The sequence below is a fragment of the Volvox carteri genome, assembly GCF_000143455.1.
Source record: "Volvox carteri f. nagariensis unplaced genomic scaffold VOLCAscaffold_11, whole genome shotgun sequence".
Taxonomy (NCBI): Eukaryota; Viridiplantae; Chlorophyta; class Chlorophyceae; order Chlamydomonadales; family Volvocaceae; genus Volvox; species Volvox carteri.
In genome coordinates this window covers 166775-189911 of record NW_003307554.1, presented here as the reverse complement: position 1 = coordinate 189911, position 23137 = coordinate 166775, and the positions used below count along the sequence as shown (strand labels likewise).

The 23137-nt window shown below is 58.7% G+C and overlaps 5 protein-coding genes across 5 annotated transcripts; 2 read left to right on the top strand and 3 right to left on the bottom strand.

Moving 5' to 3' along the window:
- The first annotated feature begins 49 nt into the window (after positions 1-49).
- On the top strand, positions 50-2042 carry VOLCADRAFT_103991 (uncharacterized protein). Its single transcript, XM_002948734.1, has 3 exons — positions 50-321; positions 598-687; positions 802-2042. Exons 1-3 carry the CDS (start codon positions 229-231, stop codon positions 991-993), a joined length of 375 nt encoding a protein of 124 aa, XP_002948780.1. The 5' UTR covers positions 50-228; the 3' UTR covers positions 994-2042.
- Positions 2043-2121: 79 nt separating this feature from the next.
- Positions 2122-9799, bottom strand: VOLCADRAFT_103990 (uncharacterized protein; the record flags this gene model as incomplete). Its single annotated transcript, XM_002948614.1, has 9 exons — positions 2122-5473; positions 5557-5587; positions 6007-6415; positions 6861-7016; positions 7536-7688; positions 7772-7797; positions 7922-8215; positions 8689-8902; positions 9614-9799. The coding sequence occupies 9 exons, from the start codon at positions 9797-9799 to the stop codon at positions 2122-2124; spliced, it is 4821 nt and encodes a 1606-aa protein (XP_002948660.1).
- A 1232-nt stretch (positions 9800-11031) lies between these two features.
- Positions 11032-13158, bottom strand: VOLCADRAFT_44866 (uncharacterized protein; the record flags this gene model as incomplete). Its single annotated transcript, XM_002948613.1, has 5 exons — positions 11032-11157; positions 11361-11459; positions 11839-12003; positions 12477-12548; positions 12973-13158. Coding segments are annotated over 5 exons (648 nt in total), but the record flags the coding sequence as incomplete, so codon positions are not given.
- Positions 13159-14015: 857 nt separating this feature from the next.
- VOLCADRAFT_103989 (uncharacterized protein) lies at positions 14016-21098 on the top strand (the record flags this gene model as incomplete). The annotated part of the gene is made up of 11 exons (XM_002948733.1): positions 14016-14114; positions 14215-14294; positions 14668-14866; positions 15146-15427; positions 15755-15889; positions 16766-16914; positions 17109-17411; positions 18718-19630; positions 19966-20067; positions 20842-20942; positions 21053-21098. The coding sequence occupies 11 exons, from the start codon at positions 14016-14018 to the stop codon at positions 21096-21098; spliced, it is 2409 nt and encodes an 802-aa protein (XP_002948779.1).
- A 726-nt stretch (positions 21099-21824) lies between these two features.
- VMUT11 (WD40 protein) lies at positions 21825-23096 on the bottom strand (the record flags this gene model as incomplete). Its single annotated transcript, XM_002948612.1, has 2 exons — positions 22111-23096; positions 21825-21975 (listed from the first exon to the last, which is right to left on the bottom strand). Exons 1-2 carry the CDS (start codon positions 22893-22895, stop codon positions 21825-21827), a joined length of 936 nt encoding a protein of 311 aa, XP_002948658.1. The 5' UTR covers positions 22896-23096.
- Between the last annotated feature and the right edge of the window lie 41 nt (positions 23097-23137).

Below are 23137 nucleotides of genomic sequence, written 5' to 3'. Positions count from 1 at the left end.
AAATTCTCTAGGAATTCGGGGAAGAGGCTGACCACTTTTTCTATTGCCACGGCCAACAGCAAACATCATGCCCGTCTTTAGCCGATACTACAACACCGGCCTTCTCTGCGGCATCGCCGTGGCAAGCGGCATTTCCATATGGTGGTATAACCGTGAAAGCATTTACCTACGTGTAAAGGCTGATCTCGAGAAAGAAAAAGCAGCGGAAAAGCACTGAACTTATTCGAAATGGCCAAGCGCAAGCGGGAGCCAAAGGACGACGACCTGCAATCAAACAAGCCGAATCGATCCCCGACAGCCTTCGAGGAGCGCCTGTACCAGGTACGCTAGGGGAACGTGCCTTCATCAACGCTGCTGTGACCTAAAGTTAGTGGGCTTTGCCTACACGGCTGCAGCTTTGCAAGTGTATCCCGTCTGGTAAAGTTAGCACGTATGGAGCCATGGCATCTGTATTGCACAGCGCACCTCGTGCCGTCGGACAGGCAAGTGTACCATACTTTGTTTCAGCTGTCCTAGCGCCATGACTGTAAAATTGCAATAATTGCCGAATCTCTGCTTTCATTCCGCGTCTTAGCCTCGACACCCCGCCGCGCACAGGCACTTCGCCGGAACCCCTTTGCGCCTATGGTGCCTTGCCACCGCGTGGTCGCTGCAGACCTCAGCATAGGAGGCTTTTCTGGCGCTTGGGTCAGTACCTACAGCTGTTTAGCACATGCCTTAGCATTCTGGGAACTGCGCACGCTGATAGCTTTCCTTCGGTACGTCATTTTCACTGATCTTTCCTTGTTGTTCATGTCCCAGGGCATCGCGGATCCGAAGGTACAGCGCAAGAAGCGGCTGCTGGAGGACGAGGGGGTCAAGTTCGTTGGCTGCACGGTGCTGAGCGATGAGTACGTCCTCAATGCCGAGCAGCTGCGCCAACGACTATCAGAGGCGTTGGCTGCAGAATCGGGTGGTGGGAGCAAGGCATGGAAGGCTCAGGGGGGTGCGTAGCGTCCGACAGAGGCCACGCCTGGGCATGCGGGTAGTAGTGCGCTTGGGTCGCGTGGATCACATGTGCACGAGGATCAAGCATGTCGTCTTGAAATCCAGCAAGCTATAGCTAGTTAGCTTGTCCAAGTGGGGCCACGTCGGGCGGTGGTGCATGTGTTGATGCCATTTGTGGAATGACAAATAAGAATTCCAGGTTGCCGTAGCTCCTGTAAGCTCCATCGTGCAGAACCCCAGGCTGTACGATTACCATGACTGCCATTTGCAGTTGTCTTTTTTTGTTATTCCGCGAACAGTGTCACCCTTCCCGCCCAGCAGCAATCCTGCCAGCAAAGGGCAGCATGTACTGGTGAAGTCGAGGTAAACTAATAGGCGGCAAGAATGCCGCAAGTCCATTTCCCCGGCCACGCGTTTTCAAGACACGAGGTCATTTACCAACTCCCAACCGCGTCATTACCGGACATACGCATACATGGCTAGGCTGGCAGTTGACTACCAGGCAAACTATAATAGATTATAAACCAGAGCAAGTCATGGAGCAATGTCATGGCAGGATTACCATACTCCAATTCGAGCTGGAGAACAAATGCACGGATCAACGGTGTTGGAAAACGCGACCATGAGCGTGTGCGCTGATGCACGTCAAGTTACCCTCAACACGACGGACACCCATCAACAGAAAATGCAGAACCCCCTTAAATTCCCCTCATAATTTTTCGGCCACGGTGCACCAGCCAGTCAGGTCGCCTAAAGATTGCCCTTACGCAGGACATGGCGTTAATGGTCACATGGTTCACCCTGCAGAGCACGAACGCGCCGTCACTAAGTACCTCAAAACTCCAACAGTATGTCCTCTCTGTCTCAATCACGCAGCCGGTCACGTACAACCCACGATCATATGTAAACGCCTCATACCATCACCAAGCCGCACGATGTTGCCGGGTCATTGTTGCGCTATGAATGCATAGCATGTAGCTATCAATGTGGATAGGCATCTCCAGTGCAAAGAAGGCCACGAGCAAGGAGATCACCCCGCCACAAACTCCGTACGCCCGCAATCCGGCAGACGAGTCCTCATGCATTAGTGCTGTGTTACGGCACCCTGGCACCCTCTCTCCTCCACCACACGCGCTATAGCACGACCGAGGCGTTGGGGGAACGGTACAGCGTCCCCCCTTTGCGCAGCTGCCCTCGCGTCCCGCTGCTTCCACCCCCTGCGTGGAAGCCTCCTGCCCCGCCTCCATTGCCGGCGTTAGTCATAATGGCACTCAGGCTGCGGAAACCGTCTGCCCGGCCCTGACGCAGCTCCCCATGCGGCACTGCAACGGGTTGTCCAGCGGCTGTAGCTGCAACGGGAGGTATAGCCTGTGGCGCACCGTTCATACCGCCCGGCGTGGGCCCAGCCGCAGCAGCAGCCACAGCCACTGCCGTAGGCACGGGCAGGGGCACAGGCGCAATCGCAAACACGGGTGCGGCCGGCGTCATGGGGGAGCCGCGCGGGCCTACAGACGGCAGCTTGCCGACGGGCAAGATGCCTTGCGCCGTGGATGCCAGCAGGTTTGCGGGCAGCTGCGGAGTCTTCTTAAAGGACAGGAAGGGCCCAACGTAAGGGTATGGACGAGGCGCCACTGGCGGTGTGGATGGCCGGCGAGTGGGTGACAAGCTGCTCCCCGGCCGGTTCGAAAAAGACCCTGCAGAGTCCGGAAGTACCAGCTGCAGAGTGGTTGGCTGACGACTTACATTCCTCGGTGAAGCGCTGGTGGTGGCAGCGGATTGTGACTGGTTATGTGCCGCCGGCGGAGTGGCCGGCTGCTGGGGCGGGGATTGCCCTTCGCTTCCAGCGGCAGCGGCAGCGGCGGCGGTGGCCCTCGAAAAAGCTCCTGAAGACATCGGCCTGGGAGGCGCAGCGGGGGCGTTGCCCGTGTGTGCCGTGCCCATAGACGGCGGATTCTGCAGCGTTGCCGGCTCGCTGTGGGTCTCAGATGATGGCCCTGCTGGCTGATCCTCCCCTTCCGCCAAGGAGTCTTGCTGCTGTCGCGGCGGTGAAGGACCCTCCCCGGACGCAGCGCTGCCCTCGCTCATGACCTCACTATCCTGGCGAGCCAAAGCGGGGTGGGAAGGCACATCTGCGCTGACGTCCGCGCCGCCGCTACGACATCCCACCGCCGCTGCGGAAGACGTCTCCGGGGGCGCCTCACCGTCCGATGGCGCAGCAGCACCAGCCTCCACATCGGATGCGACGGCTCCCGTCTCGTCCGGCCCGATTTCCAGTTCCGCTTCCGTCTGTTCCTCCTTTGTCCCCGCCGCCGCCGCTGTTGCCGGTGTCGCGTCGGCCTCGGTGTCGGCTCCGGCTGCAGGCCGCTCTGCGTCAGTGCGCGAACTCTGACCCTCCGCGCTACCAGCCTCAGCTGCGTCCTTTGCTGCTGGCCGGCTTGACGCGCCCGCCTCTGCCGTGGCCGCGTCAACTACCGCCGCCTCAGTCTCCGCCTCAGTCTCTGTCGCGGGTGCAACACTTCCATCTGCGGCGTCCGGCTCCGCCTCTCCAGCATCTGCCGCGGCACAGTCTTCCCGCTGCACTGGCCCCTCCTCCCCGGAAGTCCCTGCTGGCCCCTCCGCCTGTTCTAACTCCTCGCCAATCCTCGTCGCGTCTGCTTCCGCGTCCCCGCCGTCCTCGGCACCTTCTGCTGTCCTCTTCGTCTCGTCCCCTCCCCCTCCATCCACCCCATCGCGGCCACCATCCGGTACGCTGCCCTCTTCCCCTTCTCCCGGCCCGTCCACTCCCTCAGCCCTAGCCTGCGCCGGGCCACCTTCCACACCCGCGCCTTCCTTACCTCCCTGCCCCCTTGCGCCTGCCCCTTCAGCCGGCTCCCCCGGCACCAAGTTCCCCCCTTCCGCTGCCGTCTCCCCTGCCACCTCGCCCTCCCCGCCGCCGTCCCCCTCGCCAGTACCCTCCTCAGCCTCCTCGGTCCCCCTGGCCATTGTCTCCTCCGCTTGCCGCACATGAGCCATGAGCATTTCGTTGGCTAATGCCGCCGCAATCGCCTCCGCTACCATGGCGTCTACTGAGCTGTTCTGGGTGACCATATGACGACTGAACCGCGCCTTGCCTGTGCTCTTAGTCCATCGGACCGCATCCCGGCGGCTGGGCGTCAGGGACTCGCCATCGCTACCAAAGTCCTCCTCGCCACTGGTGAAGACGGCGCTGGCGCCGCGGCTAATGCTGCCGCCGCGACTGTTGCCGTGGCTGCCACCGCGGCCGCGGCTGACGCTGCGGCCGTTGGCCCATCGCTGGTCCTGGGGCAAGGAAGCATCGCCGTGGAGGGACCGTGTCGGGGAGTTGGGGCCGCTGGGGCCACTGGAGGGTAACCAGGATGCGTCCTGTACGGCCGGGGAGGCGGCGCCGCCGGAGGCCGCAGCGTCGCCGCTGATGCGGGAGGCGAGTCCCGGTGTGTCGCCGCCACCGCTCTCGCTTCGCTGCCGCTGCTGCTGTTGCTGCTCCGACTGTGTTGGCCATGCTGGCGCTGGTTGCTGGGGAGACCATGCTTGGCTGGGTGGGTGCCCGGGCATGGGGTCGTGGGACTGCGGTCGTGACAGCCCCGGCTGCGAAACGTGTTGTGGAGGTGGTTGCGGCGGTGGCATGTTGGGGGGAGCTGCGGCCCCAATGATAAGCGGCCCGGGCCGCTGCAGGGACCCCGCATGCTGTGGAACGGCGGCGGCGTACCCTCCGCTGAAGCTCTTGCGGCCGACGTCGCTTGCGTCCGATGCCAGGAGCCCTTTTTCACCAGTAATGTACGGCAACGCGTCCCTGTTAATCTGATTTGCGCTATGCACCCCACCGCGATTGAGCCGCGGGCTGACGGCTCCCCCTCCGCCACCGCCGCTGCCGCTGTTCGACGTGCGTGGCCCATCGCTGCCGCTGACGCTGATGCCCACGACGCTGAACGCGACGCCGTTCGACGTCACACCGAACGACGATGGCGCCGTGTACGGCAAGCTCGGCGTTTCAATAGGCGACGACGTCCAGCCCCAGCGGGGCTGCGAGAGCGCCGTTGCGGCGGAGGATGAACTCCCCCGGAACACAGCGCCACTGCCGCGGCTACGGCTGTGGCTCAGGGAGGTGTGCTGAAGGTGCTTACGAGAAGATGTGGGCCGCAGTTGCGCCGCGGCCGCCGACGGCAGCAGTGGAGTCGGCAGCGGCAGCTGTGCTGGAAAGCCCACACCACCGCCGCTAAGGGCGCTTAGGCTGTTCAGACCGCCCCCGCCGCTGCCGCCGCCGCCGGGGTCTTGCTGGACTGCTGCTGTGGTTGCTGCTGCTGCTGCTGCTGCTGCTGAGGCGGCGGCGGCATCTTCGGGGTAGACTCGGTGTAGGGTGATGTCCGCTCCCGCTGTAGCGGGCCGTTCCAACAGAGAATTGATCATGGTACCGGGGCCCAGGCCCCAGGAGAAGTTAATATCGGAGCTGCGGACCTTGTCGACCGGGTAGCTGTGGCCATAAGGGTAAGGGGGGAAGGCAGCAGAGGAGGAATGAAAATGGTGAGATGGACGGTTATTCCCCCGCGTCCGTACCACGGGGACGAATGAATGACTGGATGGACAGCTGCATGGAGTCGATAAGAATGAAGAGAAGTTGCTCAAGGTGGTGAATGGAATGATGGGAATGGTGTTTATGACAAACGAAACGCGGTAGTTCTCGGGGGTCAAGTCGTCGCCACTCGGCGGTGCTTGGTCCCGACAGCCCCCTGCTGGCTGTGTCTTCACCCGGGCAGCCCGCCCTCTCGTTCACCCCCTCCAGCCCTCCCCTTCCAGTCTATCCGGTTTCCACTCACGAGGCTGAAGCGGCCGCGGAGGTCCGGCCGTGCGCCTTCATCGCCGCTGCCGTTGCCGCTGTCCCACCGCCGCCGCCACCGCCGCCGGTGCCGTGGCTGCTGTTCCCCATACCCAGCACTTGCGATGTTGCAGCAGCCATTTGCATCAATGCCCGGGCCCTTGGCGTTAATCCCGAGACTTGCTTCCAACCTCCGAAACGGAGCCTCGCCTCCGCCGCCGTGGCAGCGGCAATGGTGGCGCTGCTGGACATGTGCGCCGTGGGGGCCACCACCGGCGCCATACTTGACACACCGCCGCCATCACCGCCGCCGCTAGCGGAGGCCGCGGCCGCCGCAGCAACTGCGGCCGCCGTTGCGAGGCTGCTCGTGATGAGGTTCTCGATAGCTTCATTGTGCAGCGCCGGTGCCAGGCCACGTAGCTCCAGGGCGGGTACGACAGGGTTGGCAGCCAGCTGCCGTAAATCATGGCCCCGCAGCAGCTTGTCTCGTAGCGAGGCGGCGGCCTTGCTGCCCGGCTGTCCGGCCGCTGTTCCGTTGACCGAGCTCCTCAGCTGGCGCTCCGTGATCCGCAGCTTGGCCTCCGCGACCTGACGTAGAGCCTGAGGGCGGGGGCGGGGGCCGGAGGGCGGGGGATATCAGTCGTAAGGGGAGGTAGGGCGGTAGAGGCCACATAGCGGGAGGGGTGCGGGAGGATATATGCACATCCAGGAGCGGAATACTGCTGCCAACCCACAAAACCGAACCAAGAGGCAACCAGGGTCGATGAGGAAATGTGGTGAGGGAGAGGGGAGAGGGTATGTAGATAGCGGGAAAGACGAGAAGCGGCGTACACCGGTACCTCCCGGGGATTATTCGTCCGCTCCCAAAGACAACTACTTACGCCGCCTCGTGAGGCGCACATACGGCAGCTGGATCCCAACTCCTACAAGCCTCCGCGTTCGTCTGAGCTCGCTGAAGCTTGTAAATCACCACATCACTCCTAGCACGCAGCCGAAGCCGTGGCCCCAAGTTGTATCTCCTCGTGCCGTCTGTCTCGGCGCTTACCTCCAGTTCCATGGGAGGAACTCGGCGTACGAACGTAGCCCGGCGGATCTTATAACAGATGACGTCAGAGAGGCACAGAATGGAGGCGGTTCGTCTGCGGACGTTGGCCAGCACCGTCATGTCCCCAACAATGTTGCCCGGCCCGATCAGGCAAACCTTGGAACGCAAGGGTGGTTGGGGGAGGGCCGGGGAAAAGGGGGGGCGGGGATGCACTACGAATTAGCCTGGGGACAGGTTGTGGGGCTGGGACACACAAGAAGACCAAATAAGCAATAAGACAAACGGCCTCCATGTATAAGAGGCCATCCTGGTATACCTGAGCCTTAAGATGAAGGGATGTTCAAAGGTGACGTTTCCGCACTAAAGTTCCCCTACCTACATTTTGTCGCCTCCACCGAAAAAACGAAAAAACGCTGCTTACGTGCATGCATATGTACATTGCATGTACACTCACGCGCCTTCAAATGAAGAGGCACAGGGAAAGGGGGCCTCGCCTGTCGGCTTGTCAACACACTTCCCCAGCAGCCCCAGGGAGTCCTATCACCTCCGTCCCGAAAGCACTCCCCACTCCCCCCGCTCCCCGCAAGCATACATACAAAAAGCAAGACACCCTACCACGACATCACTACAGGCCCGGCTCCCCTCCCGCCCTCTAAGCCCCCTCCCGCCAGCCACCTGCATGGCCTTCTTCGGGTCTGCCTCCGCCGCCTCCCCCTGGTCAGGTTTATAAGTTGAATCCACCAGTACGGAGCACTGTCCACTGGCAATGGCGTACATGGACTCGGCCCTCTCCCCCTGGTACACCAGGTACTCACGAGCACGGAGCTCCTGAAAAAGGGTGGAGGATGGGTGGGGGGAAAGGTGGAGGGAGGGGGTGCAACACAGAAGAAGCGCAGACCCTTGCCACTGACTTGGCAAGGCCAACGCCATGCTCGGGCTGAGTGGGTGGATGGGTCAGAGGCAAGGAGGGCAGGTGTATCGGCCAGCGTTCGGGCCGTATGTGCGTTGGATGTGAGGGCTTCCGCCAACCCCATTTCCCCTCCTCTCCCGCGCACGCCTACCCAGCCCCCCAACCTGCCCCCGTACCACTTGTGAGAAGCACGGTGCCAGCTTCCGCAGCGTCTCATTGGGCAGCGACTTGAACACCTCCAGTTGCCCCAGGAACTCCACCTTGTCCTCAAAGTCGGGCTGGTGCAGGTGCTGCAAGTACTTGCGGTACAGCTCGGGGGGCACCCGCAGCAGCAGCGCGGAGCAGTCGGGCCCCACATCCGCGCGGTGGCCCCTGCGGCTGTTGGACAGCAGGTCCTCCTCGCCGAAGCAGTCCAGACGGCCCAGCCGCTCAACAACACCGTCGTCTGGGCGGATAAGAAGTGAGGAGGCGTGGGTTAGGGTGAGGTGAGGCGAGGCGAACCGGGAAGGCGCGAAGGGGGTGAAAGGGTGGTGGGGTATGTGAGGTACGGCGGGCCCCGCCAACCCGCATCCATTGTGCTCATCCACCCTCGCCATTCCATCGGCACGCCTGGAGTTCACGTGGGGCCCCTAACCACCAACCCCCAATAAACATTTCCAGACACCTCCCCAAGTGGGAGTTTTATCCCACCGTCTCCCCTCCGCGTCTTCAAGCCCCCGTAATCAACAGCTTTCGAATCCCCAAAATAACCAGGGCCAATTCATGTCACTGGCTCCAGCCCCCATCTGGAACCCAGCACCCCGCACAGACTAGTGCGCCAGCCTCCATCCTTCCCCATCCCGCCCGCCCCTTAAAGCTTCTCTAAGCCCGGCGGCAATGCCGCACATCCAGGCCCTGTGCACGGACGCACGCACGCACCCTCTTCTGCCTCGTCCTTGTCCTTCACATCGTACAGTATGATCCGGCCATCCACTACCACATAGAATCCGTCGGGTTGGTCGTTCATTCGATACACCGTGCCGCCCCGCGCCACCTCCACCACCTGCACTGATGTGGACAGCGCGTGTAGGGCAGTTGGGCCCGCCTGCTGGGTGCGGGGGGCGTTGCCCAGGAAGACCGCCAGGCGGGTGTTCTGAACGGGGGATTGGGAAAGTGGGGAGGGGGGACAGCATGGCGGTCGTTGTGGAGGCAGTTCTGGTGGTGGTTGATGGTTAGAAACACAAGATCAGGGGGGCCGCGGCTGGTTAACGTTGAGACAGTTGGGCCCGGTGGGCAGGTAGCGTGTGGGTATGCGGGGCCTGGCAGGTGGTGGCTAATGGTGGCAGTAATTGCTGCGATGAAGAGTACCTGACAATACCTTGTTGTCTGGTGACCCAAAGGCGTGGAAAGGTGCGCATTAGGAAGCGCAGCACAGCCCAATGGATGCGCCGCAACTGCCACTCCATTCCCCCCACTGGCAATGCGTGCCGGATGCCGGAACCGACAGAAAGCCTGACAGCTAGATGTGTCCTAAGGCCCCACAGCAGGCCCACGCCGGCACAAACACGTCGTGTTCCATGTGTCTTATGACCAGCAGGGCGCTAGGAAAGGGAACAGGTCGATGGAAGAGTTCTGGCCTACATGTCAAGGTCCCTTTAAGTAGCGCTGCAGGCTTATCTACCCGTTAGATGGGTCGCATTTATATGTTTGAGCCTTGTGTGCGTTCCAGGAAATACTTGCGGTAGGCTCCGGTTTACCCGAGACCATGGCAATGTCAAAATATTTTTATAGTCGATGCGAGCCAGTCAAGAGACCATCAATGGTTCGTCCTCATCGGTGTGCGCATGTTGCCCACCCTACCTACCTGCGCAACTGTCCGCCGGTTTGGAGGTAGGCCAGCGAGATAGGCAAACTCCGCTCGCTGAGCTGCTGCAGCGGCAGCTTGCTTTGCAAAGATAGCTTGCTGCGCTGCGACCGCGGCCTGTCCTGCAAGCGCATCGTTTGCAGCTGTCACTGCTGCTGCCGCTGCAGCTTCCTTTGTTGTTGGCATTTTAGTCAACAAATAAACACCACACTAGGATGACAAAAATCCATGCATACTAGCAGTGGCCCTTAGTATCTTGTTGCGAGCATTTGGCTCGCAACAAGCAGGAAAGCGTCCTAACACTGGATTCCATATTCATTGTCCTTCGAAGGTGTAGGTGGGTATTGGAAAGCACAAACAGCTGACAGTTGTACGGCTTACGATAAACAAAACGACAGAGACAGCCTCCCATATCAAAAATGCGCCCTCTGGAGGCACAGCTTATTCATTCTGTATATATAATAGTGCATGCAAATGTGCACGTGGAATGTTTCTCCAAAGGCCGCAACGCGGTTACCCTCTTGGAGGCAGAACGTGCTGCGCGGCCGGTAATGTAGACCAGAAAGCTGCTCGTGCTGATCCATAATGTTTCCATTTTTCTCGCTGTATACTCATAAAAATAAGACACGCAATCCTCTGTACCGATCAGAATACAGAAATGTGTCTGGGCCAAGCGAGCGCGTTAGCAAACCCGATTTGAAAATCCGCACATTTCATATTATGCAAATGTCACGGGATGCGTTGGACGAAGTTTTGCTGGGCCGCCCTCCACACACGCATAAGGACAGATTGTCATAACCAGCTTACCACTTTGATAGATGCACACACGTTTGAAGTGCGCTTTAAAAAGCCAATGGCGAGGTATTATAATACCGTGAGACATATTTGACGCTTCACTTCCCGGTTGGAAATCCCACTGTCGAAAATCGTGAAATCCAGCTTGCGGCACATGCTATCCCACAGGTCAAGCCCGCAGTCCAGCCGAGCGAGCAATATCACCAGGTCTCAAGGAGCACTTCAACTTGCTCCTTTTATTTCTTTATCATCTTCATCGTCGAAATATATTAAGAGGTCTCGGCGCATCCGACCAACGCTGCTCTCTAGCCGTTCCGCGCGACAGCCTTTGTAGCGCCCTTCCGCCCAAGCCGAGCACCTACCCAGGTAACAGGGGAGAAGCCAGGTTTAGCAAGCCAAGCCACACAGGGGCATTCGGTCGTTCAGCGCCCGTACGCGCCGTACGCACCCAAGGAATGGGATGCCACGATTGACAGACAGGACGTGAGTAGCAGGCAGGCATGATGAGGCAGCATTGGCATCCATGCGGGGCCACAAGCGGGAGCTCGAAGAGAGCAAGACCTGTAAGCACGGTACAGCCGTCCACAGGAGCTGAATAGAGACGTGCACCACCTCGCTTACCTCTCAAGCATCTTGCTGTAAAGGGGCATCCCAGCAAAGAATGCCTGCTCCGTGTACTCTCGCATGGGAATCCATCGGGCGTCCACCAGCTCCGATTCCTGAACGGGACCGTCGTACAAAGTGCCATACTCAAGATACCGCAAGAGCGCACATAACACTCCTGCACGGGGAGACCACAACCTAAACAGGTCGCCCGTAAGCGGCCGGAAAAACTGTCCGACACCGCATTTCTGCATGTGCGCGAAGTTCCCCGGTGTTACGTTTCCTAGCGCCCCGGCGCCCACTGGCCCCCCCAGTCCACCTGCGGCACCGGCTGCTGGTCATCTGGTACTGGCCGCATGCCAACAACAACAAACAGGTCGCTCTTGCCAAATGCAAATCCATGAGCCTGCCGGACAGCCAACACCGCCTCCGTGCGCGCAATGATGCCCTGGATGGGTTGGGGTTAGGGTGACATGTTCCGCCGAAGAAGACAAGATTATGTCCATGTACGGGGTACCCAAGGAAGAAAGGGTAGGGCTATACTTAAGAGGTTTGGTGGAACAAGGAGTACACACCGGAAAAGCCAACGCAAGCCGGCCATTTGGTGGAACAAGGAGTACACACCGGAAAAGCCAACGCAAGCCGGCCATTTCCCAGAGGTCGACAGGACAAAGCCCCATCTGTTCAGGGTTACCGTAATGGCAAAGCGATACGCACAGGCTACAGAAATCGAGGTCTACATGAACTTGGATAGGCGTGGTGTCAACCTGAGCGTGCGAATTCCACCCTGGTCTTGACCTGGCTCCCTCCCCTCCGCCCGCTCCCACCGTCTCCTCCAACAGCTCCCTCTCCGCCGCGTCCGTGAGGTCCTCCCCCGCCGCCACCAAGCCGGTGGGCATCTTCCACACGCCGCGGCCTCGCAGCACTCCATGTCGCTCCATGACCACCAGCACCTCACCCCGGGAGTTGACCACGAAGGCGCCCACACCGACCTAGGGCGGCGAAGAGCGCGGGAGGGCGACCAGAACGGAATAACGCGAGCAAGGGTCGCGGCTCAGGGTTCTGCTAGGGGTTGAGTCCGGGTAGTAGGTGTGCAGGAGGCAGACCGGCTGGCACCGAATTTTCATGACAGCCATTCAGGCTGCGAGGGACGTAAACGGCTCGATGGGGCAAAAGAGCATCAGGGGTAACAGAGTTGCGGCGGAGGGATGGTCGGGTCCGATAATCCGGTGGGGTCAATAGAGAGCGCTTGCATGGTAGTGCTAGCTACTGGTCGTGACAGTGCGTGCCACTCGGCAGGTAGTCCAACACGCGTAATAGGTGCGGCCTAGGCCCTAAGTATGACGGCAACCGAGGGTCACCGTATTTGAGCATGGCCATGCATCGGGAGACGGCAAACTGTCCCCCATCGGAAATCGCATCCCGCCACACATGTTAGAATAGTAAAGCAGGTCCCGAGCCCAACCTGGTGGGAGGCATTCGGTGGCAGTGTGGAGGACAGGGAGGCTGGCAGCCAGCGGGTCATCATCACGTAGTCCTGTCCAGGGAGGGGGAACGGTTGAAGGAAAGGACAGGCGGACCATGACGGTACCAACACGATATGATCGCGGGACGGGCAGGTAAGATCCTGGTGTACACGTATAAGGAACGTGCAGATGCAGTCTGTGGAAGTCTGAATGGGCGCGGGACATAGGCCCCGGAAGGAGAGAGGGCCCCGGAGTGAGGGAGTGCAGTACGTGCGTGTGTTGGGGCCACGCACGACGTGTAATAGATGGGAGGTGGTGAAATTTCGGTGTGAGTCCATAACCATGTAACACGCAGCCGGCTCCCATCCAGCCGACTCCCCCCAGTCCTAAGTGGCACTGCCGCCACAACCAATGTGGGTTCGAAATTCCTGAAAGGCTCCCTGACGGGTGCGTCCCTCGACTCGCACTGCCCCACCAGTCGCCTCGCGCACCCACCCTCTCTGCATGGTGGAATTCAAAGCCCTGTTCCACTGCCTCGGGAATCAGGGAGCTCTGACTGAGGCCCAGTTTGAGCCACACGCCGCGGGTGCCTGCCACCGACCAGGACTCAAGGGAGCGCCGAAGCCGGGACGCAAAGACCCGCGGGTCGGAAGGCAGCGAGGAAGGGACCAACAATTTGCCGTCGTAATGATCGTCTGTGGCTTCAAGCTCGGCTGCGTAAGGGTACGAGAAACATATGCAGGGGTGGATTTGCGCAACATTGTCCAGGCCCGTGACGACATTATGAAGTTGCACACAGGGTACAGTACGGCTGGGGAAGGTAAGGTAGCTGGCGAGGTGTCCAATAAGCCAATGAGGCTGCCTGTGAACCCTGTTGTGCGCCAATGTGCATCTTGGCACGGACGTTGGGTTTGTGGGCACTCCACCGCCCCTTCCCAGCTCCCAAGACAGGCAGAATGCAAGTCGGCAAACAGTATTATTGAACATCGAACGCATGTGGGGACGTAGCGACTATGCGCTTACCATGCTGCTCAGTGATGCTGTCCTCAGACATTAGCTTGCCTGGGTGATTAGTGCTCAGGCAGCGGTGACAGGGAAAAGCCACAGAGGTTGGCAAATAGCATCCACGACGGCAAAGCGCGCTTGCTTGCCCGCGTAAGCTAAGCATTAGACGAATTTTAAGCAGGTAGGCAAGCTTTGCATACGCATTTCTGTCTCAAAAGTGCCGCAGATGCAGCATTGCTTTGCTACATTCAATACACACTGGCTAAAGAAAGGCTGCAGACCTTCTGGTTTTGAAGCGTACGGAAATTCCGGTTGCTCAGACGGTTAGAAATTGCATGAGAGGTGGATTCACACTTTATAGTTGTGCCCAACCGTATGACATGTTACCTAAATGCTTTAGTCAATCTCGAGGCATCATGGCACCTGGTTGGTTTCAACTCAGAGAGTTCGCAACCTGTCACGAGCATTGTGTGTCAGTTCCGTTTTGTTCTCAGCATGCTTTAGTGATCTAGGATGATCTTAAATCCCACAGGATGTTTTTGGGAAGGCTCTTCGTAGCGTTGCTACTGCTGGCCACTACTCCGCAGACGCTAGCCATCCTCCATACAGAACTATTCAACTCCTCCATAAACGTAAGGAATCAACCCAGGATATCATCTGTCTGGACTAGAGCCTTGAAGTCTTCATCCCCCAAGCCTTATCCGCTGTCATGCGCCACCCTGCACATTCTAGGACCCGCTGGTGACCCTACGCAATGAGTGTCCCGGTGCACAGCGGGCCACAACGGAAGCGGACCTTGAGCCGCTGCTGCGGTAAGGGACGCGGCCATGGCGGCAGTGACAGGGGGTTTAATCAATCCGGACTCTTTCCACTTTACACCCACTCCAACAATTGTCCCATGCCCGAGCTCCACTCAACCAATTTGCCATGACCACCACATATGTGACGCGTTAAAGCACCTCCAGAGTGGCTCTAGCTGCTCTCACGCCACCCCTGCAGTTGGGACCTCTCGGCCTTTTCCCCAACGAAACTCCAACCCAGTACTCTCCATAGCTGTCATAGAGCTTCCGTGCTTCCACCTATACAGCCAAAACCATTCGGAAACTGCCCTTCCAATATTCGCGTCCTCACCTCCGTGGCCAAGCGCCCCCGACTGCCCTCCCCTCCCCTCCCTCCCGGCTTCAGGGACAACCTGGAACCAGACCTGCGCCCATGGCGGCAGCTGGGTCGGCCCCTGACCCGCCTGGACCTGCTTAACTTCCTGCACGAGATCGATAGCCACTGGCTGGAGTACCGCCGCAACTTCCTGGCCGTTGTGGTCATCCGCAACAATGTGATGCGCTGGTGGGCCTACCCCAATGCGAGGGGGTGGTGCACACGGAGGGTGGGTAGGTGGGCTGGACGGGTGGATGGAGGCGGGGCGGAGGGATCCAGGGGAGGGGGGAGAGGGAGGAAGGGACGACTGAGCAGGTCGTGCGGAAGCGGTCTTAACGTGATGCCAGAGTTGTTTCGAAAGGCCGTGGACTGGCTTGTGGGTATGACTCACTGGCGGGTTTAGCGAAAGGCATGAGCGAGGACCTTTCTTTCCTCCTTCATGTCTGCACTTAGAGTTGTACGTCTTCGCCCCTTTCCCCTCTTCCGCGGGCCCCCTCCACCTCTTAAGGTCAAATTCATTGCGGAGCAGTTCCACGGCTTCGTGGCCTCCGTGGGGCTGCGTTTCCCGGACGTGGTGTACGTCATGAACGCGTACGACAAGCCGCTGTGTGAGCGGGGGAACTGCTCCGCGCCGCTCTTCACCTTTGACAAGCGCTGGAACGCGAGTGCATATGCGGCAGGTTTACCGGGCAGTGCCCATGACGACATCCTGCACCCCGTCATGAACCACCCTTTCGAGCAGCTGATAGACTACCCCTGGGATAAGAAGATTGAGAGAGGCTTTATGAGAGTGAGCCGAGAGGGTGTCGGGACTGGGGTAATGGGGAGTAGGGGTGCTAAGGGGAGGGAGGGGGAAACGGGGGTGTAAAGGAAAGGAACCTAAGGACCTGGATGAGGCCCACGATCAGAGATCCAGAGTATTCCGTGGGGTGGGATTTTGAGGCAAGAGATCCGGATGTGTCCCGGGTGTGGACGTGAATGCCCGAGAGTGGGGCTGAGGTGACAGCGGATTCAGTAGGGTGTTTACGGCAAGGCAGCAGCAGCTCCCCTGTCCCTCAGGTCACTCACCTCATCTTCGGTGCCCCTGGACTGGGTGTTTGATGTTGTGGTGGTGCAGGTTGGCATCTACGGCGCCATGGCCGCCAACTGTTCTCGTGTTCTGATGTATAAGGTGGCTCAGAGCCGGGCAGGGCAGGAGGTGCTGGATGTGGGCATCTATCAGAACAGGCATTGGAAGGTCAAAGTCAAGACGGTGAGGAGGGGCACCAGGTGGTGTTCGGCTTTTGTGCTGCACCACACGCCCTGGGTCCTGCCCAAGGCCCCCGCGCAGTGGCACACACGGCGCACACACGGCTACCTCTTGACCTTTTACGGGAAGCCCCGCACGGATTGTAGCTTTGAGGAGCCCCTGTACTTTCTCCTGTAGACTGGGCCCTGCACAACCCACACCGTGTGACGTCCTGGCTTGATGCGCGTTGTCGTAACAAGTTACAAACTCTGCACGAATGCGGGGGTGTCCGTCAAAGCCCGGGGGCCGTGGACTATATATGTATGTTGTTACAGGGTGGTTAACTTTGCCAGTGGCCTCCTTTCCCGAGGCAATTCCCTGCTCTCCCCTGCTAGAGGGGCACCCTAATCCATTCACCCCATCCGACTTCAGAATGTATTCGTTGGGTTCGGCAACTCACCACCAGCATCCAACCAAATCTAGCGGATCAACGGCGCATTAACTTAGTTCCTGGTCAGCTCGCAAGTTGATACTATCACGTCCTACATCGTCCATATGCTGGGGGGCCACCTCCCATTTCAACACTCCTCAAACACCCGAGGAGCCGGCAGGCGGATTTGAACCCGGGTCGGCCGGGAGCAGAAGTCAGGCCTTAACCTCTGCCAGCCGCCTGCCTGTAAGCATTTTGTGTATACCTTACACATTTCCCCTCACTCTTCCTGTATGTATGTATTGAAAGTGAATTCCGGCGTACGACCGAAGGCGGTTTGCGTTCTGCCACCTAGGACCCTCTTCAACCATTCACCCGTCATCCGTAAGAGACAGGTCAGCCATCGCCACTGATCAAGCATTACATCGCATGTGCGATTCCATACGTTACATTATGCCGTCCCTCCGCAGGTCCCCCCGGTGCCTATGGAGCTGCACACGCGGTGGAAGTACCTGATCAATACGGATGGTCAGTCAGCTAGCTGGCGCCTTGCTAAGCTACTGGCCATGAATAGCGCGGTGCTCAAGTACCGGTCAGACGCGATTGAGTACTATTACAGGTGCGTTGCGACCCACTGAGGTGCGGTGTGCGGTGCGGAGCTAAGGTCCACTGCGGTGTGGGTTATTGCAAAGGTCCCCGAAACAACAGGGTCCCGCAAACTGTCGAATGAAGATGATGGACGAGGGTTTTCTATGCGTCATGGGTCCACCCCAACTTTTGACGGTATTCCGACCTTTCTGCAAGCATGCGCAGGTCGCTGCGGGAAGGCGAAAACTACGTCAGCTTTGACCACACCGACGTGGTTGAGGTGATCAAGGGGCTCAAGGGCCGAGATGCGGAGCTGAAAACCATGGCGGCACGTAACCAGGCGTTTGCGTTTCGCTACCTGTCGCAGCTGTCACGGACACTGTATGCCAAGGTGTCGTTTGAACGTTACAAGGGGCTATTTTCTGACATGGACGAGTTCCTGCACGAGATTCCTCAGGATTTCAGCATGTCGTGGTTCTTGCAGCACAGGGCGAGACTGATTGCGGCATCGACAGGGGTTGGGCTAGGGTGAGCGCACGAGCGCCCAAATAGACTCGGCTTATGAATAGCTATCCTGGCGGTGATAGTACACTGTATTACGGAGGAGCGCGGGTGCATTGCACATTGTGTTGAGCAGTTGGCAATTTGGGACATGTCGAATCGTGGGCGAATGCGTGATTATGAGGAAGCCGTCAAACATTGCCACTTGTCATGCCCATTAGAAAGGTGACCACCTCCCAGAGTGCCTGTCCAGAGATTGCACCTTGTCCTTAGCTGTCGTTCGACAGGGATACGGCAGCGTCCGGCGTCCGGATCACCAAGACTTCTTGGGTCCTTATATCATCCCGTAAACCTACTTCATTCTTCAAGTTTCAAGTGGAAGCTGCAGACGCTATGCACCTGCTGCAGCTGTTTTTACTGGGCAGACCAGGCCTCAGGGCTTCTTGCCGTCCCGGAAGGGGGACTATGCCAGCATGGACAATAAACTCTGATTCAGAGTATCGGCATAATCTGAAATAAAAGTGCCGTTTAATAGTACAGGTGCTGAGGTGTGATATCATGGTATGGTCAGCTCTTTCGCAAGCCGGATCGCGATGGTGGGCAAGTGCTTTTGCAATTTTCGCCTTAGGGAACTTGGCATGGGAAATAGACGTTTGCCACTTACCTGTAGACCTGAACAAATAGAGCTTCGCCACTGATGTCAAAGGCGGGAGTGATATGGCGCATTCACTTGCACCTTGCTGCTTTTGCACAACTAGGCGTCCTAACAAGGATCGTTATCGGGAATCTATTCGGTGGATCATGCTCGGGAAAGGGTCGCTGGAATTGGGCGCCTTGCGTGACCGGCTCAGGACTCATGGTGACGGGTGATACACTGTTTTATGATTTCCCAGCAAATGTTTTCGGAAGCTTTCTCATAGGACTCTTTAGCACAGGCAGCAACCTCGCGGCAATCCATCCTCGAGAATGTGCCAAAAGCAACCCTTCAGAACTCCAACTGCTTTTTCTATCTCGCGAGAGCAAGCTGCAAAGGCATGGCGAGCTGCATCTTGGGTTGCGAACGGGGTACTGCGGGTCGTTAACGACGTTTTCCAGCTGGTTATTGCAGGTATGTGTGCAATCCATTCCCGGCTTCAGATTTATGCTAAGCCAATGCAACAGCTCCGGGTCCAAGCTAAGGCAATCCCCAGCTCTATGCCAGCACGCATGTAGGGAGGGGGGTTAAGCCAGATCCTCGCGGCCACATCGGCTTGGGTAGTGCCGGCATGCCCCAGCAGGCATTCCCTCGCTGCCCGCATAATCCTCGTCAGGTGGTGGTGCTGATGGTGGGCAGGTCCATGCCGCCAGGGATGCTCCGCGGCACGCACTGGGTACAGGGTCTGTGGGCCATCTACCTGGGCATCTCAGGCCCCCTGTTGGCCCTCGTCCTTGGACAGCACGCGGCCCTAGCAGCTGCCGCCTTCTGGACGACAGCTGACCAGGTGCCAAGCAGGCTACAGGAAACCAAAATGAGCGGTAGACCCGAGCCTGTCCCGGAGCTTGCAGATAGCGCGATGGAGAGCTCAGCTGCAATGGGGACGGAGGCGGTGGAAACGGCAGCGGCAGCGGCACCAGTAGGTGTCGGTGGTGGGCCCGCTGCTACGCCCTCGTCCGCAACCCCTACTCCGCCGTCTCTTCCCGCGGCAATCGTGCTCGAAATGATGGACAGGGAATTGCGACCTGTCCCTGCCGCCACACAACCTTACGTCACGGCTACATCCACAACCATTACAGCCGCAAACGGTTCCACCTCCGGTGGCGGCCCGCGGCCGTCGCCTCCTTCTTCATTACCGTCACGGCTCCGCTCCTCGGCCGCGCTAGTCCTCCGGCCTGATGTTCTGGTGGACCTTGCCGCGGCTGCAAGCCTGCTGACGTTAACCGGCGTGTCCCTAGCCTACGTTTACCTGGACCGCGAGTCCGCAGCTGCCAGTAGGGGCTATCGGCGGTACTGGTGGTTCTCCATCCTGTTGGGTCCCTCCGGCTGCTTCCTGCGCTGGTACCTGTCGCACCTTAACGGCTGGCGTGATGGCTGGCTGCAATACGGGACGTTCGCCGCCAACGTGCTGGGCTGTGCGCTGGTCTTCGCGTGTGAGGCGTTGCTGTTTCGGTTGGAGGGCTCGTTGGGGGAGGTACAGCGGATGGCGCTGCAGGGGTTGATGGTGGGTACAGCGGGATGCCTTACCACCGTGTCAACATACGTTGTTGAGGTAGGTGCGTGCGGAAGCGAGCTCCGGAAGGGGCGAAAGATCGGTTGGGGAAGTAAGGAAAAGGCGAACGAACGCAGAAACGGGGCGGGGATGGGTAATTCGAATGGAGGAAGGCGTGTAGGACAGGGCAGTTTGGATTGCAAGGACTAATGCCTAAGCATGTGACAGCAGGCATAGGGTTGGGAAAGGGGATGTAAGAGTGCGGACGCCATAGTCTCGGCCCTACCACCGTTCCCGGCAAAGTGTTATACAACAATGCTATCATACTTCCGTTCGGGTCACGGTGTGTTCGGCTACATACGCTCTGCCAACTGTTTCGTTCGCTCCCCATGTAGATCCAGAAGCTGGCTCTGTCCTCACTCCCGGCAGCGTACAAGTACTTCCTGACCAGCACATTAGTTCCTGTAGCTCTGGGTCTGCTGGTGTACGGCGTCCCGGTGTGGCTGGGCACCCAATGAGGATGTGTGAAACAGGGGGGTGTATCTTTGCCCGTGGCAGCTACCCTGCGAAACCCTGCCTTCCCCGGTATTTCGGGGCACCCTCATCCAATCACCCTAGTCAACTTCTCAGTGGATCGCTCAGGTTCCGCGCCCACCACCAGCATCCAACGGAATCTGCCGGGTCTTCAGCGGCCCAACTCCGTTCCTGGTCGGCTCGCAGGTTAACTTTATCCCAGGTCACCACCGTCCATCAACTAGGGGCGCAATGCCTTCCACCATCGGAAGGACTTTGACCCTAATGGGTATCGATCCCGGGATCTCCCGGGGGCAATGGTCGCGCCTTACCAGTAGTGCCAAACCCTATAGGATGGTAGCTCCCTGGCGGCACTGAGTGCTTTAAGTTGCGACTCCTTGCAGTTTGTAGCTGTGAACCTCGTCGTGGTGCTGGGTGATAAAGTATAGCGAGATGTGAATAATTGAATCTTGGGGGTTGGCTTGGGGGCTGGGGATCTGACGTATCTGATCGAGCTGGACTTGGGCATCCGGATCCGGGCATGGGCTCCATGTCGCTCAAGAAACGGTGTCCGTCTTCTCATTAAGTGTAGGATAACAGAACATGTCCGCCTTTGAACCTTGTTTTATGTGGATGTAACTTCGTAACGAAGTATTAATGCAAACACACGAGTGAGGAAACCTATACAGGGTTCATCAATGTTATATATGCTGTTCACGTTTGGACCTCTGCGCCACGTCACGGACCGGATCGTGCAGAGAGAGGCACTTCGGTACATGGCAGGTCGACAATCCATGGCTATCGCGATGGTGCAGCTAACATATGACGATCCGCTGTATCAGGGTCCATCCATGAAACGGTTAGTCGATTATTACCCGGGTGGTTAGTGGGGAATCGGCTGTGCGCGCTACCTGACGGCGCCATCCCACTTGATGGGGTCCGCCCTCACCTGCTGTCCTGGTCTGGCAGGCTTACAGATGGAGCAACAATAACATCACCACCACCACCAGCATGAGCAGCAAACTTGCCTACAGTCCTGAATGTTTGCATGGTATTACAATCAATCCGAGTAGATCACCAGCACAGCTCTGGCTCACAGCCGCGCCCTATCAGCCCTGGGGCTCGGCTCCCTGTTGGACCCCCTCGCAGCCGACCGGCCCCAGGCCGATTCCGCTCCTCGAGCATCCGCCATGTCACATTACACAATGCATCAGCCGCCTTCCAGGGAAAGTGCGCGTGGCCCCAGCTCCGACTCCCTGCTGCTGGTGCTGCTGTTTGTTGAAACCCAGGCATGCATCTGCATATGTGCCTAGCCTGGGTGCAGCTTCACTTTGCTCGTCCTCACGCCGGCATCTCTGGAAACCCTTCTCCCAAGCCGTATCTTGAGGGCCACTAGATAAGCCAGGCCTTCTAGTGGCTTTGACATTAGCCCCAACACCTTTCCCGCCCCTTAAATCCAGCACAACGCCCAGGCATCAATGTATGCCATGGCTGAACCACTGCACGTTCCTCTCTGGACGCAAGCCCTGCACTTAATGTCCATATCCGTTACTGCAACACGGGTTTGCTCTCCACGAGTCCGACCTCTGGTGACTCGAAACAGCTGCACGCACGGAGGCCCCAACATCCGATTCCGTCTATAGCTCGTGGCTGAAAGCATAGCAATCGAGCAAATGCAGTAAAACCCCTAAACGACCCAACTCCAGCACGTTCGGATGTTGAAGGTGAGCTGTGGAGCTGGCTACGCGGCCGCCGCCTGTGATGCCACCCACAGCCGCACTGAGTTGTCCGGGCTGTGGCCTCCTGAAGCGATAATCGGCATCCGTGGGTGAACATTCACGGCGAGCACCGGCGCCGTGTGTCCATTGCCAGCCGCACCGCCACCGGCCGCACTGTCGACAGCGGCGCCAGGCGGTGGAGTTCCGGAACCGCCAGCCTCCGCCGCCGCCGCAGCAGCTTTTGCAGCGCCCGAACTGCCACCGGCACCAGGGATATTGGCCACCACACTTTGCTTATTTAGGTCGTACACGCAGACCGAGCAGTCCTCAGAGCCGGTAACAACCCAGTGGCCTAGATCGGTGGTGCAGAATCCCGACGTGACGCAAAACTGTTTGTTGACGTGACCGCCTTCGTACGTCTTGACGGTACGGCCGCGCTCGTAGTCCCAAATACGCGCACGGCTGTCCAATGTATTGCACAGCACATACTTCGCATTGGGGCTGAACATGGCGAAGGAGACGGGTGGACTTTCCCGGTCAAACAGGGTTTTCAGGCAGTGCCCTGTCTGCGTGTCCCACAACCGGATGAGGCCGTCCAGGCTGCTGCTCACAATCATGGTGCCGTCGTACGCAAAGTGTACGGCGGTCAGCGGGTCGGAATGCGCGGGCACCTCGCGTAGGCACTTCCCCGTGCGCACGTCCCACAGCCGGAGCGTTTCGTCGAAGCTGCCGCTGGCAAGCAGGTGCCCCGGCGTATCAAAGTTGCAGCAGAAGACGTAATTTGTGTGGCCAGTCAGAGTGCGCAGACAGGTGCCGGTCTCCACATCCCACAGTTTGAGGGTGTTGTCGTCAGCGGCAGTAGCCAGGTAGCGCTGGTTGGGGTTCCAGGCGACATCAGAGATGCCGCTAATATGCCCGGTCAGGGTCGACATACGAGATCCCGTAGCGACATCCCATAGGCAAACAGTCTTATCGGCGGAGGCCGTCGCCAGGAGAAGGCCAGATGGCGCGAACTTGACGCTGGCGACCGCCTTGCTGTGGCCTTCCAGCACTTGCTGGCAGCGAAACTCGACATTACTAGCTCCCTTTGCCATCGCGCCCCTGGTCACGCTACATGTCCTGGTGTGCAAAGGGGCCCGGATAATGTGAGACTGTACGGTGGCATCGGTGAGGCAAGCTGCAATGAAATGATCAAGTGCAATCTAAAGTGAGGGCAATGCAATTGCCAGATCGCTCATAAATGGCATTTTAGGCAGCCAATTGCGCGAATACCAAAGCAAACACATTGCCTTGTGTTACATGTAGTTAATAGACAAAACTATCTAGGCAAATCGAT

Excerpts from the sequence above, each read along its gene's own strand:
- VOLCADRAFT_103991 (XM_002948734.1), top strand. The coding sequence starts at position 229 with ATGGCCAAGCGCAAGCGGGAGCCAAAGGACGACGACCTGCAATCAAAC. Across the intron at positions 322-597 it reads TCGAGGAGCGCCTGTACCAG|GCACTTCGCCGGAACCCCTT; the intron begins GTACGCTAGGGG and ends CGCCGCGCACAG. Across the intron at positions 688-801 it reads GAGGCTTTTCTGGCGCTTGG|GGCATCGCGGATCCGAAGGT; the intron begins GTCAGTACCTAC and ends TTCATGTCCCAG.